The sequence below is a fragment of the Monopterus albus genome, unplaced genomic scaffold (assembly GCF_001952655.1).
Source record: "Monopterus albus unplaced genomic scaffold, M_albus_1.0 scaffold177.1, whole genome shotgun sequence".
Taxonomy (NCBI): Eukaryota; Metazoa; Chordata; class Actinopteri; order Synbranchiformes; family Synbranchidae; genus Monopterus; species Monopterus albus.
Genome location: NW_018128057.1, coordinates 819,613 through 835,150, shown reverse-complemented (window position 1 = coordinate 835,150; position 15,538 = coordinate 819,613). Strand labels below are relative to the sequence as shown.

The 15,538-nt window shown below is 45.6% G+C and overlaps 1 protein-coding gene across 4 annotated transcripts in view; it reads left to right on the top strand.

The window, feature by feature from the left end:
- The window catches only part of stxbp4 (syntaxin binding protein 4), a 26,656-nt gene extending 15,919 nt beyond the window's left edge, over positions 1–10,737 (top strand). For 2 of the 4 annotated variants that reach the window (XM_020616684.1, XM_020616683.1), the window contains exons 16-19: positions 4,167–4,280; positions 4,729–4,778; positions 6,219–6,355; positions 6,486–7,394. In XM_020616684.1, the coding sequence (XP_020472340.1) occupies positions 4,167–4,280; positions 4,729–4,778; positions 6,219–6,355; positions 6,486–6,499 (315 nt within the window). In that variant the 3' untranslated portion in view covers positions 6,500–7,394. Of the gene's footprint in view, positions 1–4,166; positions 4,281–4,728; positions 4,779–6,218; positions 6,356–6,485; positions 7,395–9,447 lie in introns of those variants that run through there. The other 2 variants (XR_002276285.1, XR_002276286.1) reach the window with 2 other exon arrangements.
- The last annotated feature ends 4,801 nt before the right edge of the window (positions 10,738–15,538 follow it).

Below are 15,538 nucleotides of genomic sequence, written 5' to 3'. Positions count from 1 at the left end.
TCTGGGTCATGTGAGCTAGGACTGTGACTGGAACTCTTAAATAGTGAAAATTTGCACAGACATAAGGGAAGTTTGTCTTGAATAGCTTTATGAATGCAGTATACCAGTGAGTTGAGTGGAGCATAGAGCGGCTGGGCAGCTCACTCTGGAGCATAGAGCCCCAGACTGTCCGGCTACCTGCCACCTGCTGGCTGCGATGAACAGGTGTGTTGTTTTCCAAATGAAGAGGACAAAGATAAAATAAAAGATATCATAGCAATTTTTCCTTGTCTTTCACTTTATTATATATAAATGAGTCATTACAGGTGACCAGGCATGATTTAGTAGATTTAGTAGGAATTTTAGTTGAACAGTCTGAGCGTTCTGATTTCGTGTCTTCGGAAACACTGTCAAGTTGCTGTGACCTTCTGCACACACGTGAGAAACCTGAAGTGCATTTCCTGTTCTCTCCTCTGAGGATGGCTTTCAGTGAAATCAGCTGCTTATAGATGGGGACATGGTGCTTTTGTTACATTACTGGCAAATAAAGCAAGAGGCTGTCATAAATGGAAATGTGAGTGCCTTTTCTCAGTGAGATCAGGAGCAGAAAACCTTTCATTCTGACTAAAGCTGTCAGGTTGGGATGGAAACCAGGACCAGCCGCTGATCTTTTGTTCTGCCTCTCACCACCAGGCTGTACAGCCTGTGCACAGCCGGGGCTTTCTTGTTCATTATGCTGCCTTTTCTGGAGAGCAGGAGGGTGAGTGGCAGAGGAGAGGCGGGTGACATGCTCCTCATTAGAGCTACAGGTCAGGCTTCAAGACAGGGGCCCTCTCAGGACCCCAGAGGCCGCAGCTGGAGGGGAGACAGCTCATGCTGGTATTCACTACTTACCCAACCAGATGTGCCCGGCAACACACACACACACACACACACACGAACTTCATCTCCACACTTGGTGCACACGCTCTTCTGCTTTAACTCATCCATGATATCTAACTTTAGCTCCGTACATGACCGTGCACTGACAGTGCTCTGTACTGGTGGTTAGCACACAGCAAATCCATGTACTGTACTGTGCCATTTGTTAGTTTATGGTATAAGATAGGTGGCAATCAAACTGCAGTGTCTCAACCCCGCTGACAAATTCACAGACAGCCCTTTGGCACAAATATGAGTCGGACAGATGGTTCAGAATCTGCTTGCACTGGTGGAGAGTGAAGTGCAGAGCTCCTCATTGTTGTTGCAGAGCAGATCTTAAACTATTTTTGAGACATAACAAAAGCATGGCAGGGAGGTGGTTCTACTCTGTGTTTCACTGTTAGCACAGCATAAGGTGACCGACGTGACTGGACGCAGCCGGACACACGATTTGGTCTGCTCCACAGCTCTGTCCTGAGCACGTTTAGGTTCACACTCTGTCGGGTTAGAAAGCTGCAGTGGCTGCAGAAGCAGTTCACCTTTTATCCATCTGCAGGTTGTCCTTGACAGAACAGACAAGCTCAAGAGGACTTTCTTGACAAACTCCCTCTTGTTTTAAGCAAATTCATGAAATTTTGGTTGAATATAATGCGAGTCGGTGCAGGAAGGAAAAGTGACAGGCTGAGTCAGCGCCGGCACCACAACCCAGCTCTCTGCTCTCCTGTCTCACTCTGTTCAGACACTGAATATGTAACATTCATTTAGCGGTTTGAGTGATTCACACATGACTTTTAGTTAATGTAGCTTCATTCAGACATGAGAGTGCTCAGTTAAAAATGTCCTGATAATGTGGACAAAGAGTGCTTCCTGCTCTCTCTCAGGCTTCATCTCGGATGGATTTATTTTGCAGTTGAAGCTTTAATTAATGGCCATTGTGAGTGTGAGGGACGCTCACCTCCTCCTCCTCTCGCAGCAAATCCACTGATTCATTTTCACATCATGTTCATCATGTAGTGTTGTTAGAGAGTGAACTCTGATGACATCTGACTGTGCACAAGCACTGAATGACAAGACGATGACCTTCCCTTTTCTCCTTGTTTAATTTCTATGACATGCTTTATATAACATGTTTTGGTGGATATTCATTCATTCACCCACTCATCCATTTGCATGTAAAAAACTCTGGGGAGAGGCTTCTGCTCAGATGTCACATTATTACCCTGTACAAAGGCTTTTTAACCTCTTCTACTCCAGTTGCATCCAATGGGAAAATACTTTTTACAGGCTGATTTGATCTGAAGAAGAATCTCAGCAACAGTTTCACTGTTTGCTTGTTTATTAAAATAAACTGACTGTAGTGCATTAGAGATGATGACTAATAATAAATCATGTCTGCCTCAGATTTACTTTCATGTAGCTGCTGCAGACTGGAGCTAAATTAAACAACAAGCAACCTTGTTTCATATAAATCAACTGAGACATCTCAGTGAAGAAATGACTGCCTGTCTGATACTAAGTCATGTCTCCCCCCCGCCACTCTCACATGATATTTCAGTAATCTGCCTTGTAATTTCCCAGCATACCTCCTTGACTCTCTTCCCTCCTCTTGGGGTTCTTCCTCCATCGGCTACAGTGAATCTGGGTCAGCGGTTTGCTTCGTCTTATTCAGTGGCAGAGCTGCTCCCCTCTGGCTTTGCCTTTCTCAGGTGACAGGCTATTTTTATACCAGTCTGGCTAGCAACCTGCGGGTCAGCAGCACTGACGGGCTCGTGAGGATGGCGAGAGCTCGCTGCTGGTGCTGAGCTGAGCCGATGCCGTGGGAGGTTTCACATTCTCTAAATCTGTAGCCACTCTCTCCTGTGTTGCCAGTAATGTGACGTGCTGAAAACAAAGCGCTGAATCAGGGATATTGTGTCCATATTCATACAGGTAATGGCATCTCCACCTGCTCAGAGCCAAGACATAGACTGGGTGAACTGGATGCATCAACCAGTTTCTAAGATCAGATTATCTCAGTCAGCTCAGGAAGTAAACACACCAAAATATAGAGGGGACGTCGAATCAGGTCAGCTGTGTTTATATAGCACCTTTCATAAGATGTTATGAAGTCATACAGGAAATAGAATAAATACATTACAAAATAAGATGAGCCAGACACATGCACTAACACACACACAGGCACAGAATTAAGATTTCTCCATTGTTCAGTGTTCCAGTTTATTTTCCAATATCAAAATTTAACAGGAAGTCAAAGAATCTGCTGACCTGATCTGTTGCTTTGGTCCCAGGAACTTGTTCCTTAAAGAAAAGTGGACTGGCAGAACCAGTGACAACAATAATATTAACAAACTTTACTTATGCAGTACTTTTAAACAAAGTACTGTTACAAAGGAACGATTCAACATGGCTGAACTAGTACAGGTTGAACATGGGGTCTGAAAAAGTTTTAAAAGGTAATTAATCAATTTAATCCAAATTTAAAATTATTAAAAATTCATCTCTGTTTTAAGAGGTATTAAATTCTAGTTACTTTCCATGTGAAGAGCCCCTTTGTCCAAAGAGTCTGTGCACTACAGGTTTGTGTGAATGTATTTATTTACATTGTGCGGCTGTGTAGCTTGTGCAGTTCTCCTTCACAGACGTGATGCCTGGTGAAATCCAGGCTACGTTTGACATCACGTGGAAAAGTGAAACGTTGCGCGCTCACTGACCGACTGCTGTCAGTGTAACAACTCTACACGTTAAACTGATTTTACAGAGATGAGCCAGTGTAGTGGGCAAATGCAAGTCCTCTGACAAGCGGCCGGAGGACACTGACCTGGAGCCGTGGCTGAGGCCTGTCGCTGGGAGCAGCCAGCAGGCACTTTGTGCGGCATGTGAGAGGAGCAGTAAGGGTGTCCTCAGGGGGATCAGCACCACCCGGTCCCATATGCACCATGTGCACAGTGCTGGTCACAGATCTGCTCTGAGATGCAGGCAGCAGCTGTCCATGGTGAACTTCTGTGCTGACATCATGTATTTGCTTCACTTGGTGATTGAATATCATGAAGTGAACTGATGATCAGTGTGAAATGACTATGATGGATAAGTGATGGTGTTTTGGGCTAATTGTTGTTTGGGTGCCTTCCAGCCAACCCTCCTCATGTGCACACACTGTTTTGTCTATAACGTCTAAGCGGTTCTCTAACATGTACCACTTGAACCACACAGAGAAACCAGTGTCGCAGGGAAGAACACTGTTTATTGTTGTTCTGTTTTTACTGCAGGAGATGGAGGAGCTGAAGAAGAGAGTGGCCATCCAGGAGTGTCAGCTACAGAAAAGCGAAGTGACCAGAAAGGGCTTTGAGGTGTCAACAGGAAAACTGCTTAGCTTTGTGGAGGTAGTCAGTCAAACCAGAGGACTCATCTGAACTTGCACTGTGTTCCTGTTATTGTGATCTTTAATTGTGAAAAGGTAAACCAGCACTGACAGTAACCTGCTAACATGCCCCTGTGCATGTCTGTCTTCCCCTCCGAGCCACAGAGCTCCACTGTCCAGACACCATTAACCTAATCAGCCTTGAAGGAATACTTTTGCCTGCACACAGAGGGAAGCATTAACTGAAACATTTGTGCCTGTTGCACCTCAGCATCACAAAAGCAACAACAGCTGAGACTATTTTACTATTTCAGTTTCCCTGAAAGGACAGTTCCAGCAGGATTCCCATTGATGCAATAATCCTTAGTTCAAGTAGATTCACAGAAACCAAGACGATAACACTGAGACAGTAACAAAACGTCAGTCATGTTCACTTTGTGCTTTTTTCATTTCTTGTCCTGTTTCTGCAGAATGTTCAGGAGTTCCTGTGTGAAAGTCAGTGTCCAACAAAGAGCTGCAGGTAAAGAGACACAAATGTGTGTTCATTAGTAACATGGTGGCTACGCTAATGAGTCAGACTGATGAATATGAGCTGCTAAACTGGTTGCCGTTAGCAACCACCAGCTCTACAGCTCATATGTGATTTCAGGGTTTTTATTATTGTATCTGAATTCATACTGGCATGTGTTAGAATCAGAATTAGCTTTAATCACCATTAACATACAAGGAATTTGGCACCACAGAAGAATTAAAGTTCTTCCTGCTTTATTGGAGACTTTTAGCTCTGTCTGCTTCTTCTTTCATTTCAATTTAGCAATGTTTTTAATCTCGCAGCAGAATGAGCCTTTTCTATTTTCCTGCTCTGCTGACTTCTGATCTTGCAGTTTGTGAGGCATAACACAGAGTTATCAGCACCCTCAGGCCACTTGTGTAAGGCTTCTGAAAATCAGGTCAGTTGGTCATGTTATTAAGTCACCCAGCTATGACACCCCCGCCTGGCTTCCTTTTATTTCAGTTCAGGTTAGTGGGACACCTGGACCTGTCTTTCATAACCAGGGACCCCCCGTCGTGTTTTTCTTTTTATTCACCTGTCCATCTGTTTCTAGGCCACCGGTGAGCTGAAATGTAGGCTGGCCGCTCGATCACGTTGGTGGCATGAGGCAGCTTTGTTAGGAATAAAATGGCTGCCCATTCACTCCCAGGAAGTGACTGGGTACATAATTCTAATTTCAGCCTTTAGGCGCCCTGGCCTGTGCACTGTGTTAGAGGAGGAGGCTGAAAGAAAAGAAAAGTTCTCTAGGGTGGTGTGGTGGTGCTGTCCTGTGAGATGCACAAGAGCTAAAGTTCAGCATTTTGTAAGCTAAGAAAACAGACCTGTTTTCAGACTTATGACAAGTTGATACATGAGCAGGAAGGAAATGGATGGTCATTTGAAAAGTAAGTGGAGCTGTCAGGCAAATGTAGTGGAGCAAAAAGGACAACAGTGCCTCTGGGATTTAATGGAGTGGAATTATACAGCTTCATAAAATGGAAATAGTCAACTCAAGCATAAGCAGCTCATATGTGTACTTCAGTGCAGTGTATGTGCTGTGAGTGGACTCCGACACCTGAAGCCCAGCCGCAGCCACAATGGTCACTTCAGTCCATCATCCAGACAACTGGAGGTGAGAGTGTGTTCATCAGGCTGTCACAAACCAACAGCAAGCTGAGTCTAATTTCCATAAAGTTTTCAGTGCAGAGAGAAGCATTTGGCTCGCTTCTCCCAGGCCCCTAAACCAACAGTCTCTGTGTTGGTGCCTCCCAGGTGCTTGTCAGCTCCAGCACAGGCAAGACACAAGGCCAGAGGTTATTGAGATGTAAAAAGTCAAACTTTTCTCTAGGGACCGCAGTGACGGCGCCATTCGTGGCTGCTTGTGGTCGTAGGTTCTCACTGCTGACTAACCCTCCTTTCTGTCTGCAGCTCTGGAGACATTGAAGTCGGGGAGACATCTCAGGGTCTCCCTCCTCGCTTCAAGAAGAGCCCCTCTATGGTGGCCACGCTGGCCCAGGAGGCACAGGAGCTCACACGGACTGTCAGAGCCCTGCTGGAGGTTGACTGTAAGTGATGCAGGCATGCGTGTCCTCGTCCTGCTCCTCTCTGTCTCTGTGCTGCCCTGCATGTGACTCTTACTAGATGAAGCTGAGCCTACCGAGCTGCCACAGTGAGTGACCGTCCTTCCTGTTTCAGTGCTGACCTTCTAGAGGACCCAACTGTAGGAGAACAGAGTCAGCGGCTCTGAGACGTCAGCAAGAAATCATCAGTCAGCCCTCTCCTTCCTGATCCTCATCTCCTCAGCTCCTGCTAGCAATGGACTAACTCTGCATGAAGCACGGTTTTGTTTCTGTGAAGCACTGTACACTCTCTGAATAATTGGTACACACTAAACTGTGGTTTTACTCCAATGGTCCAAACTGAACATGGAAGAGAAATCCACAACACTCGAGCTCGTCTGCAAACAACCAGTTTACTCTGTGAGACGTTTGTGGGGTATGTTAACACACTGGAGGAAGGCCACATTAGAGCTGATGGAGTACATGAACATCTGGCCACTGAATTATATTCATTATGTGATGAGACTGATGCTTCCAACATTTTAGAAATCACAGGTTTCACAGTTTGTCTGAAGGTGAGAGGTCACCAGTGAGGAGCAGCTTGTTAGATCAGGAAAAACAGGAATCATCAGGTCGCACGACGAAATTTCCAGACCATTTTTAGGAAAAGAAATTGGAGAAATATTTGAAATGTTTTAAGAAAAAGGTCATTAATTATGTTTTTCTCCTAAATGATTCATTTCGGGGTTCGAGAAGTGAGGCTGTGGCTGGAAGGTCACCGGTTCAGTCCTGAGACCAGCAGGACCAGTGTGGAGCTGTTCAATGGCCACAGGTCTGTGGTCCTACTGCGGAGCTTTCTGGTGTGAACATGAAGGAACAGAGATGGCCTCTCACAGGACCTACCCTGAATAAACAAAGGTTTTAGAACAGATTTCTAAAATATGATGATTTATGTCTCAAATTACAACTATTTTGATGCAACTTACATTTTGCTGTTGTAGACTTCATCCTTTTAATATAAATGGTTTAAAACAGTGGTCCCCAACCCCCGGGCCGCGGACCGGTACCGGTCCGTGGATCAATTGGTACCGGGCCGCGGCGGCCTTAAAAGTATGATCGAGACAACAACTCTGTCGGTGTTCTGGATTAAAGTCATGAAAGAATACCCTGAGATCGCCACCACAGCACTGAAAACCCTGTTGCCATTTCCGACATCCTATCTGTGTGAAGCGGGTTTTTCTGCAGTGACAGCAACCAAAACAAAACAACGGAGTAGACTGAACATAAGCAACACACTTCGGGTGTCATTGTCTCCTATTACCCCCAGATGGGACCGTCTCGTTGCAGAGAAACGAGCTCAGGGCTCCCCTTGATTTAACGTTATGGGGAGTTAAAGTTTTCAACACAGTGGATTCACGTTTATTATTATATTAACAAAATAAACAATCTACATAATACAAAATTTCAACTTTTTCAGCTTTTTTCTGAAAATATTTCAACTTTTTTGTGAAAATCTCCAACTGTGGCCAGTTTGTTCACGAAGGTCTGGTGAGGAATGGACCAAACTCCTGAAATGTTGGTGTAGTCCTTTTGTTCCCCGCCCTCTCCCTCTGTGCCATCAGTAAATATCTTCATCTAACAAGCATTACAAAAGAATAGAAGGTGTCATAGTTATAATGTTGTGTGTTTGCCAGTCACTGTAGGTTTGAATTTGCTCACTGTGTAGCTCTGTGGTTAAGCGGCTGGATGCTCGTGCACACGTGCACTAGATCAGAGTCTGGACATATCATCAGAGAGCTCATGAGGAGAAATCCTGAAAACCTCCCTCACCTACAAACACAGGGAAGGAAGGGAGGAAGGCAGTGATTTTAATGTGGACCTACAGAGATCCAGTTCTGAAACCAGCAGCCAGGCTGGAGCCTCCGGACGCTTTAATCATGTGTGGAGCTACTTGCTGTTTATCCTTTGTCTTTGTCAGGGTAAATATTCTCCACCACACTGTCTTCATAGGATGAGTCCTCTTTAGTAAAGAGGCCCAGTTGTGTGAAGATCAAACTGTGCTAGACATGGTCATAATTTCTGAACTATTCCAGGTGGAAAGGCTTGATCTGGTTAGTCTGTTTGACCAAGATACAGTATGACCGGTGTCATTAAATGAAGCAGCTGCTGAAGCTTCAGGTGTTGCATTTTGCTTGAGACACAAAAGCAAAATACAATTTTGTGTTTATGTCAAAGCTTGATGAAGACGTGTTGTTGTGTTGTCACAAGCCCAGACCTGGGAGTCGAACAGCAGGCACACTGTGCTGTTCTAAAAACATGGCTCTTCAGCCGACACTCCAAGCTTAAACGTAAAGGCGTCCTTGAATGTACCAACAGGAAGTGTCTTCTGGAGCTGGACCCAGTGTGACTGTAGGCAGGGAGGAAAGTGAGTTTATAAAGTGTAGTGTTTAGGATGTTTGTATGGTTTGTTGTTAAAACACCTGCACTGTCCTTAAAGGCTGTTGTGAACCTTACTCCATCAAATACACATAACCGTAGCTGAAGCAGCTGCTAGTTCAGCAGACCTTGGAGTTTGGAGCGTTTCCAGGAGATGCACAGACCCAGGCGGTTTCTCTGGGAGAGTGTAGTTCTTCACGGAGCTGGTGAATGGTCCAGGCAACCTGAGAATAGCTCTTTGCAGTAATTCAGGGTGAGTGCAGTGGTTTCATTCATCCCAGCAAATACACTGAGCTGGGGTGCAGTTCAGGGGAATGCTGTTACTGGTTTCAAGGATTCTGGAGCTGTTCAGCAATTACACAGAGCCATCAGGTTGTTTTGGGGGGTTATGACAGCATGCTGTTGCCAACAAATACAAGAAAGTCAGGGGTCCAAAAGTTTTGAAGGGATCTCAGAAACTACAGCATGCTGGTGGATAGTTTAAGGGCTATGGGACATTGAGCCATATAGGGTAGCACAGAAGGCCTGGGAACGTGTGATGCCTCAGAGCCTGCCTTTAGTTCAAGGTGCCTCTGTGGTCAGGCCAAGCAGACTGGGAGTAGGGGATGTTTTGTGCCCATGAAACATCACTTATTATATTTTGTTGCCTATTGTTTCTTCAGTGCAATTGGCATGCAGAAGGCAGGAAGTGTGTTTCTGACACAATCACCTAATTTCCCTCCACGTGTGAGCGTCGGTGGGAGGACGCGGGCACAGTTACATAATTAACGGCCGTGATTCAGGCGGCAAGAGAAGCCATCCTGGGTCATTCACGGTGTCCTGTTAGAAATAATGGAGACGGACAGACTAAACCACGTCACAGTGCAGAGAGAAACTGGGTCAGTCTGATCCAGGCTCACAGCCTGTGGACGTCTGCCAGTGTGCTCATCACAGTCACCTGTAGCGGGCTCTTGTTGCCTGGATACGTGTTCTGCTTTAAAATGGCAAAGCTTGTATCTGTAGAACACTTGGTTTTCTTCATTCACCACACACTGCATGACAAGCAATCAGCAGGCTGAGCAACTTCGCACACACGCAGCTCATTCACTTCTTGTTTGCAAGCAGCAACTCAGACACCGTTGCCATGACGACCACATCTCCTATAAATTACATTCATCTGCAGCATACATTTACAGGGTTACATGCTCTCAGGGTGGCTGTAGCTTTTTCTTCATTAAACACACTGCCAATGTGGTTCAGCTTCATGTTAGACAACAGAAGTCAACTTTCAACAACTGCCTCTACTTCTCATCTCAGGAGTGACTCACTCCATCACCAGACGGATACAGAGACTGGTTCTTTCTGTGCATCAGACACTCTTCTGTAGTTTGACAGTATGGTCACAGAGTGAGGGGTAGCACCGGTGGTAGACCGGAGAACATGTTGGACTCTTACAGACATTAGCTATACAGAGAACATGAATGGAAGGTTTGATACAAAGCTGGGTGTTTTACCAGCATGGAACCGGATCCAGAAGAGAACCTCCCTAGGAACAGACTTGGTCTGCAACCAAACAGTAATAACCTGTGTTTTCCACTGATGAAAATGCAGCTACAGAGTGAATCAGTTTAAAAATATTTACGGCTTCTGATTCATTTGACATTTGAGATCTGCATCCTAATGAAAAGGTTCATGTGGGCATCTACTATATTTTCTTCATGACAGAGTCCAACAGCCTCTGAATGTCTCCTCCTAACAAGTATGACAACCTGAGCTCCCTCCTCCCTCTGAGCCACAGAACTCCACTGTGTCCACACCAGTGACCACATTGCCATTAATACTCACTAAAGAGCAAATGTGGAATCATCCGCTCCTGAAAATAGTCCCCACAGTCTTCTGTATCTCAAGAGAATGAAGCAACAGCACATATGAACGTTAAAAGACCATGCAACTTGTAGTTGGAGAGAGACACTTCCAGCATGACTAACTCTGGGTGTGACTGGATTAGAGAAATGAGCAAATAAAAAGTTCTGTTTCAGTCCAAATGGTGTTTAATCATTCTCTGTGTCTTGAACTGGGTAAACATAATCTCTGCTTTGCTCAGATCCTGTTAAAATATCAAAAATTACCTCCAAAAAACCCAAATCTGGTCCTTTTTAAAGTGTGTGTGTTGTGGTGGGGTCAGGGAGCAGGGGATGCATTACATTCCGGAGAGTCCTCAGAAAAATAGGAGTACCAACGTGTGTGCATCCTGTTGCTGCGGGCGATCATCACATTGTTGTCATGCTGGGCATGTGTGTGATGTTAATCTGGCTGAGTCAGAGTGTGGTGTAAAAATACTCCGTACAAGTAAAACACATCATCATCAACAGCTGAACTTTGTTCACCACTAGTCTACAGTAACCTCACGTGAACTTCCTGTCACCTGTGCTGTCCCCAGGAAGCAGAGTAATCCCATGCGCTCCGCTCATCACAGTAGTCTTGTGTGTACAGACATGACTGCGGCTGCTGACCAGAGGCGGGAAGCTGCTGTATGGACGCAGAGTGTGAAGCTCTGTGAGACACCAGACGGAGCAGGTGTCAGGGCGTTTGGCATTTCTCCCGTTCCTTTCCAGTTCTGTGTTCACTTTGGCACCTTGTAACTTTAGAGTATATAAAGAAATATAGAGTTATTGACTTGTGTCTCTATTCTAATTGATAAAATCACCTTTAACATTTGTGTTGTATATAAGTAACTCTGTATTGAATTGTTCGGCGACTGAGCGCCCAGGCAGAGCATGTCTCCATTTCCTTGTGGCCCTTACATTTACATTACTTTCTCTGGGGACAGTATGCTGTTGGTGACATGCTGGTATATTGTTCAGCTTTTCTTAGCTGAGCTAGTGGCACAGCAAAGGAATGACAGTGTTTCACTTTGACTCCAGATCCTCCAAAAGCCTCGAATGAGCCTGTCCCACTAGAAAGGCTGTGGATTTGGACTGAGATGCCACCTAGGAAACCCAGAGCCCCAGCAGGTTCACTCCATTGTTTGTGTTGAACAGGGAGGGCCTCCTCCGACCTCGAGAGCTGTCAGAGCAGGACAGTGAGGCGACGGACCGGAGATCCAGCCTGACCACAGAGACAGAGATGTGAAGAATAGTTGTTTAAAGTCTTGGGCACTGTAGGTTTCCTTCTCAGGCTGCAGCCAGCCCTGGCAGAGCCGCACAACTCAGGTGAGTGTGTGAAAGTTTTTATCAGCTCAGACCCTGTTGTCTGACCTCTGGGCATTAAGAAGGCCATGCTTGCACAGACCGTAGCATGAAGATCCAGCTGAATCAGTAAAAGTGAGGAAGGGCACAAATAGAAAAGTCTGAGAAGTGTGCAGGGGCATGTTGTGCCACAGTTTAAAGATGACGGTTTGGCAAAATATGTTCAACTTTGTTTTCCATTCTCCTTTTGTGCTGAACACTACCAAGGATTTTCCAAGTGATTTAATAAGTTTAACAAACGTTCAGGGTCAGAACACACCGACTGTATCTGGATTGTTTCTGTAAAGCTCCCTGGGCCACTGATTTGCTGAATACCTCAGTGAAACAAAACAGACAACAGTAACTCTGAGGAACAAGGTTTCGGGCTGCTTTGGACATCAGCCACTTTTCTTCTTCATCTCTTCCACTACACATCGAGCTGCTATCAACCCACTCTCTCTCCTTTGTCTCTCCTTCCTCCCCGGCCTTTGCTGACGCTGTCTACAGCCTTGCAGGCTGGTTCATAGAACAGTCGGGATGTTTTTATTCATAGGTCACAGGAAGGCTTTCTCAGTGGATGAAGCTGTTTTGAGAAGGTTTACATTCCTGCCTTTGAACAGCTCTTCTGGACCTCAATGGAGCCTCAAATTTCCTTGTCCAAACTAACAGGACCGGCTTTTCCTTTCTGCAGCACCTGAAGCACAAACACAGTGAGTGTAAACAACAGCCAGTCAGCACAATGACAGAGCAGGCCATCTGTAGTTTTCATTTGTCCATTTTCAGCCTAAACAGCAGGGGCAGAGAGTGTCTGTTTACCACAGCCCTCTGCTCTGCGGCCTCCTGTCGAATCACTCAGTACCTGCACCTGTCCAAACAATACTTGTCAGATCAGTAATGTACCTGCATCTTCAAGCAGCTGCTGCCATGTTTGTCTGGCGACCGTAGGGGTGCAGTCGTTGTTTCTGTCACTGAGCCTGGACATGAAGCAAACACAGCTCAGGCTGTCAGTCCAGTATCAAACATAAAGAAGACAAAGCTTAATAAAATCCCTGTGATGATTTAATGACTGGCTCACTGCGTCCTCACATTGTAACTTGTTATGTCATGGAGGGTGTCGATACAGAGACCGGTCTCTGCATTTCATGTACTGCTGTTGACGGATCCTTCTGTCTGGCTCTGCTGACATCTGTATCTGAGAGCAGCACAGTTCAAGTCTGTAATAACAGGACGGTTCTGCTGAAGCGTCATCAAGGGACACACTTATGAAGCTGCAGTGTGTGAAGGTATGTGTGCCGTGAGTGATTGTATTTGCAGTGTGTGCGCCGGTGGAAGGGCCCAGCTAATATTCTTCGTGCCTGGGGCCTCGAGTATTGATTTCCCCTCTCATGAAGCTATAGACACCTGCTGTGCTTGGACAATGAGTGCATCATGCAGACCACGCTCACTGACCTCTGGTCGATGTTAGCATCAGGTCACTGTGAGGCCAGATCGATGCCAGAGGGACAGTTTTCATCAACCCTTTCCTGTCCTTTTGGAATGTCAGCTCTCCAGGTCACCTGCTCAGCATTAATTAGCCTGGAGACAAATCCTATTGTTTTAGGAGGAAAATCCAATTCACTGACAGATGTGACTGATGGCACCAAAAAACCACTGGTGTTATGAATCTCTTTAACCATTTGTAGAGCTGTATGAGCTCCATTTGTATGAAAGACAACACAGAATTTTTGTCCACTAATAGTAAAACATGGAGGTGTTGTTCTGTTTGTGGAGGCTTTGAGGAGCGGGATCTCAGATCTGACTGAAACATCGGGCGCATTAAGGCCTGAGATGGGAGCAGAGCCTAAAACACCGGCAGAGTTGGTGATGAATCTCTGTGGGCTCATCAACAGGAGCAACACCTTTCACAACATGCTGCCTCTGAATCCATTTTTATTATAGCAGCTTCACTATTTCTACACTTCCCTTAAAAGTAAGTGCACATTTGTGATGCACTCACAGTGGGGCGAATCCTGATTACCTGAACAGGTGGACTCATTACTGCACAGGACCTGAACACTGCACGTCAGGTGGGGGCAGCAAGTTAACGGGACGAGTCCGGGCCATGTTTGGCCCAGTCACCGCTCTGAGGCGTGTCTCAGCCCTGTCCTACTTCTCTCTCTCTCACAAAGGCTGTCACAACATCACTGTGCTTTAGCAACCGCTGTTGCTAAGGAAGCTTTAATGAGCGCGAGGCCGACAGGGATTGAGTACTCCTTTAACCGGCAGCGAGTCACATGTGCTGTTTAGCTGCTGTTTGCATAAGGACTGTGACTGAAGGCGGCCACAGCATCAGAGCAGAGAAAGACAGCTCTGTTTAAAGTCAGGGCATGACAGTCACTGGTGACTTTACTGGGACGTCTCTTGTTCTACGTAGCACCTTTTCATCTCCCATCAAGCATCTTTGTTGGCACCTACAGCGTATTCAGGCTTCATGCCATTTTTGTGTAAAATTATTACGATAATTCTCTTATAAATTTAGATGCACAGTATTTCATTTGGAGAACTTTGTGCTGCTTTGCTTTTGTGTCACTGTGCCACAGGTAAACCCTCCACAGACCTACTTTTCTGGCTTCAGATTAAAGGGAACTTACAATGTTTTATGGGGCCTCTATACTCTCCTGCTTCCACCTTTCCTCACCTCTTCTTGTTTCCTTCTCTCCTCTCCCGGTTTCCTCTTCCCCCCCTCCTCACCTTGTTTCCTCTCCTTGCTGAATTTGTTTTTCACTCTTCTGGAGCACACGAGGTTCAGTGTGACCATGCTGCAGGGGGCTGGAGAGAGGGAGACGACGGCCTCTCATTGGATGAAAGTAGGTCAATCTGGCCCACTCATGTGACCCTGCATTCCTGTCTGCAGGCTGTGTGTGAGAAAGAAAATCTCAAATAAACCAATGTTAAAAGAACATGAATGGAACAAACTCTCAAATTAAACTTATTAAAGATGGGACAAAATCATCTTTTTCATTGCAAAAACAGGGTTTATGAGGACACAACACTTCATTAACTTTGCTGATTCCTTCTCCAGCAGTGCAAACACATGCTGGCTGATTTTAGTGTTTGGAGATCCAGAATACTGACACTTGGCTACGTTTAGGCCAAAATTTCATCCGGTGTCTGGAGGATTTTTGTCCATAGGGAACAATTCTGCAGCAGTGTAATGGAGAAAGAAGTGTGGGAGATGTGCACAACAGACATGCACAAGGTTGTGTGTGTGCTGCACTGGCTGTTTGCACACATGTTCACAGTTTGCCTGCACATCCAGGGCCTTCGCTGGCAGGGCCATTGATAAACTATGCACCACCTGGACCTTTGGAGACTGGGCTAGTTTACACATGAAGAAAAACTGACAAACTGTGTGAATTTTGTAGCCTGATATCAGTATTTTAGATCCTGTGGGTTTAAATCTCACTATTTTAGCCAAACAAAAACATAAATAAATACAGCACAGTGTCAATGATTTCTGGCACAGAAGAGAAGGCTTTGAAAGAGGATGCTGAAAATAAAGCTGCCT